A 4,628-nucleotide genomic window follows, 5' to 3' on the forward strand; every position below is an offset into this window, starting at 1 on the left:
GTTTCTCAACCCTAATTAGATTTTTTGGGGTCATTGAGAGGTAGAGAGTGTAGCCACCAAAGAGAGAAAGAAGAGGAAAAACAGAATTCCCGTTTTTATACAAAATAGTAAATTTCAAATGGCAGTTTCTCATTCGCTCACTGTTGGATCAGCTTGAAATTTAAACTATATATTTTTCTCATCTTGTTCTTCATTCTGGTTGGTGGAGATGTTGATTGGAAGTTTTCAGTGGGAGAAATTGGCTTCGCAAGAGAGAAAATAGGTTTCCTGTTTTTACACAGAGCAGCAATCTTTGAACAGCAGTTTCTCATTTTTTCACCGTTGGATCGACATAAAATTTGGACTGCAGATTTTTCTCATCTTGTTCTTTATTATGAACAGTAGAGATTTTAATTAGAGGTCTTCAAAGGGATAAATAGGCTTCGGATAGCAGTTCTATTTTTGGGTATTTTTCATCTTCTTGCTTCTCATTTATAAACTTTGGTGTTTTGATGTTTTGGATGGTTATATGTACGATTTGTGCTTTGTTTGAGATTCTCTTGTACTTCATTTGATTAAAGTGGAGGTATTTTGTTGGTCTGGACAACTATAATTTTTACTTCTCACATTGAAAGAGTTTTTCACGTTAAAATTTCGGTGTATTCTTATTATTGCTTTACTTGTTATATTTGCTTGTTTATAATTACTGCTATATTATATTGTGAGTGTTTTTATATTATCTTTGTATTGAATATTTGTGTTGTTTTTGTTGTTAGGCTCTTTTAGGACGGTGATGGCAATAGGATGGGAGTGATAGTATTGGCACTAATGATAATGATGATGATTCTAACAATGGGTGAGAGGTAGCATATGGGATAGTAGTAGCAGTGAGATTGGATGAGATAGAAAGTGATAATGATAAAAAGTGAATGAAAACAATAAAAAGGGGGTGGTGGAATAAAATAGAAAAAGGATAAAAATGATGTTTGATCATACTTGTGAGAGAAAAAGATGAAGGTAGACTAAAAATTTCATAAAAATTTAAAAGTTGATAGAATAAATTAGTCATTGACTAGTATTTAGATTATTTTGTCGTTATTATTTTTTTGGGATCCATTTATCAAAATTTAAATTTTTTATTGTCAAAATGATTATTTATTCTATTTAGTAACCGTCAATGAGAAGTCTTGTAAACTAATAAAGTTTATCTCCAAATTGACCAAAAGGTGCTTTATTATTATTATTATTATTGTTATTATTATTATTATTATTATTATTTCTCATCTTAAGAACTCTTTGGATGATACAAAGCTTAAATTAAAGTAACTATATAAAGATTATTTTTTAACTGTAACAACTTTTGCAAAATTATAAACTTTATTTGGACGATTGACGACATGATCTTCATTCATCATGGATGCATTTGCCTCATTGGGGGATCTGCAAAAGGCACCCTCAGTTTACTATCATTTTTATTATTTTAACTAGAGCATCACAAGCAAATTTATCAAGCCATATATATCTTTCAAAACAAAAATTACTTCATGAATACTAAATTATTCTTTTAATTGTAGAATATAGTAGCAATATAATTAATTTTTTCTAACACAATAATGGTGATAAGTACTTTTAAGTTTCTATATACTACTTATTCTTATAGACATAAAAAATAAAAATACTACTTATTCTTATTATATACCGATAAGAATAGAGAATTAATTTTTTCTTTCAATTAATTTTGTAAAATATAATTATAAGATTAAATTCTCATAATGGTTCTTGAGATTTATGGTTTTTACCATTTTAGTCTTTTTAAATTCAAAATTTATTATACTAATTCCCAAAATCTAATTCCAGGCACTATATTGATTTTTGGACGCTTTCTAACGTTAAATCAACGAACGAAATGTTGGACTAGCATTGACTCTTGTCATGCTAGACACATGAGAAAATAGCGTATTTTTGTTTTAGCTCTTAAATAAGGCAAAAAGAGATCTTTTTGAAGAATGGAGGAAGATATAATAATTTACACATCATATATTTTTTTTCTTTTTTTTGTTGTTTTTGCCTTATTTAAGTGTCAAAACGAAACAACGCTATTTCTGTGTTTAGTCATGTGTCTAACCTGATAAATCAAAGTTAAATCAGCACTTAATTCGTTGATTCAGTACTAAAAAAGGTCTAAGACCAATATAATGCCTAAAACTAAATCTTGAGAACCAAAATAGATAATTTTAAATTTAAAAGACTAAAATAATAAAAACGGTTAATCTGAGGGATCACTTTAAAAATTTAGTCATAATTACACACTAAAAAACAATATAAAAAATAATTAGCAGAACTAATTTTTGCAATATATTTAATAACTTTACAGAGTTTGATTATTATACATTTTAAAATTTTGAGAATAAAATAAAACATCAAACATTTTACATAGTAATAAATTGCATGTTTATTTTTTTCCTTTAGAGTTTAGAGCTTAGGTTTAAAGTTATCAACATTAAATATTTAATTAGTTTTAGAAAGCTTACAATAAACACTCACCAGGAGGAACTGGATGAGTCCTTGGACCGTCATAATCAATATTATATACGATATTTTGGAGTCCTATTTACACATATCACAATTCTTATTAGCAATAGTTTGTTTAAATAATAGTTAACCAATTATCATCAGCAAATTTAAAAAGTAATATATTTTGAATCTATTATTTAAAAAATATTTAAACACATAAATTTAATTAAATAACTGTATAAAACTATATAACATTGACCATCATGTCCAGGAGAAAATGGACCATCAGAATCTGACGAGTTGATCTTGCTATTTGCTTTTCCTGTTAAAAATTATTCCAAACCTTAGTAATGATAGTAATTAGTAGTAATTAGTAATATATATATATATATATATATATATATATATATATATAATGTATATTTTATATTGAAAACTGATTTTAGTGATTGATTTTACTATATATTTAATATAGTTATTTTATTTTAATCAGTGCACTTAGGACATTAATTATCAAAATCCTAAAAGCTAGAGTTCCTATATTTAACATTAGATGCATCAAAAATAAAGATTTAAAGAAGTCTGTAATTAAATTTAGCATGTGATAATACATACTAAACGATATAATTTCTCTTTTAATTTCCGAAAAATATAAATTGTTTAACAAAAAAAAAGACCCACCTAATGGAGGAGGAAAAGCACGAGTCCTTGGTCCCTCATGAGGTGTGTTGTATAGGCTATTTTGTTTTCCTGTCAAAAATCGTTTCAAATTTCCAGCTCTCAACATTATTTGTTCAAATTAATGAGCCAAACATCAGTGAAGGAATAAAATAGGAGTAATACTAGTGAACAAATCCTATATTAGTTTATTTCATCTAATACTATAATGTATTATTAAATAACTCTATTATAAAATTTACTAAAAATTAGTAGTTAATTATTGAACTGGAATTACCGATATTTTTTCATTTCAGATATTCTTATCATTTTCTTATTTTTAAGAGTTTTAAATTTTTTTTCTTATATTAAAGGTTGATTGTAATGTTGGCACTCAAAATTTTCTCGTAAAATAGGACTTAGCATTATTGTCTGCAATTAGTGTGCATGTAATAAAACATACTCAAATACTTTTTTTTAATTATTCTATTAGTTTTTATAATTTTATTAAATTTTTAATAATTAAATTTTTATATTTTTTTAGTTAGATTCTTACATTGTTTTTAATTTTATAATTAGATTTTTTTTACGGTAAAAAGTATTAGAGTTAACTAAATATTTCTTCACAAATTAAAGGTATTCATAATTAAAAATCTAATTAGATCTTTGACCACATGTATTTGAAAAAAATATTTTATTAATTTTAACGTTTTTTATATAAAAAAAACCTAATTATAAAATTAAAAACGATATAGAAACTCAATTTAAAAAAAAATTGTAAAAAACTAATTAAAAATTTAGTAAAACTATAAAAATCAATAAAATAATTAAAACATTTAATTTTAAATTTTACTAGAAGCTATATAATTGATTTAACCGGAAAATTAAATCAATTATATATATACATGGAAGATGATGGTGTCTTTATCTTTGGTTTAACTTAAGGAAAGAAAGAAAGCTTAGATTACCTTCTGGTATGGTTCTTGCAGAACACATGAACGCAGAGATAAGCAAAACGGAGACAAAAAAGAGGGAAGTGGAAGCCATCAATCTTCCTCAGTTTCCTAACTAAGCTTTGATGTCTATAGATAAATACACAACTGTCCTATCATCTATTTATAATAAACTTATAAATGAGTAATTGTATTTACTTCAATTTCTTTTTAAAAAAATTAATAATTTCTCTTAATTAAATTAAATAAGATAACACTCAATATTGTTCTACTATACTCACCAAAATAACCAAAAAAATATGACTCTAATTTTCTATATAAATATAAATATATATAGATATAGACATAATAAATTAATAGGGATCACTCAAATAAAGATGTTTACTTTATCTTTTATTAAAGATATTTTTGTGTGCATTTTAATTAGTTTTTTATAATTTATTCAGTGTTCCTCATTACATATTATTAAATTTTTTAAAAGATTTTCTTTCCAAAACTAATAAAAAACATTTAAATTGGATTAAA

The 4,628-nt window shown here is 24.8% G+C and overlaps 1 protein-coding gene across 4 annotated transcripts; it reads right to left on the reverse strand.

Moving 5' to 3' along the window:
* Window positions 1-1,194: 1,194 nt before the first annotated feature.
* LOC112792392 (uncharacterized) lies at window positions 1,195-4,347 on the reverse strand. Of its 4 annotated transcripts, none has more exons than XM_025835617.2 (5): window positions 4,119-4,263; window positions 3,175-3,243; window positions 2,753-2,815; window positions 2,511-2,586; window positions 1,195-1,419 (listed from the first exon to the last, which is right to left on the reverse strand). In XM_025835617.2, exons 1-5 carry the CDS (start codon window positions 4,195-4,197, stop codon window positions 1,317-1,319), a joined length of 390 nt encoding a protein of 129 aa, XP_025691402.1. In that variant the 5' UTR covers window positions 4,198-4,263; the 3' UTR covers window positions 1,195-1,316. The 4 variants fall into 4 exon arrangements, with proteins under 4 accessions (XP_025691402.1, XP_029152947.1, XP_025691409.1 ...); XM_025835633.2 differs by having other exon boundaries at window positions 1,281-1,419; window positions 2,524-2,586; XM_029297114.2 differs by lacking the exon at window positions 3,175-3,243 and having other exon boundaries at window positions 4,119-4,347.
* Window positions 4,348-4,628: the final 281 nt, after the last annotated feature.

The sequence above is a fragment of the Arachis hypogaea genome, chromosome 1, assembly GCF_003086295.3.
Source record: "Arachis hypogaea cultivar Tifrunner chromosome 1, arahy.Tifrunner.gnm2.J5K5, whole genome shotgun sequence".
Classification (NCBI taxonomy): Eukaryota; Viridiplantae; Streptophyta; class Magnoliopsida; order Fabales; family Fabaceae; genus Arachis; species Arachis hypogaea.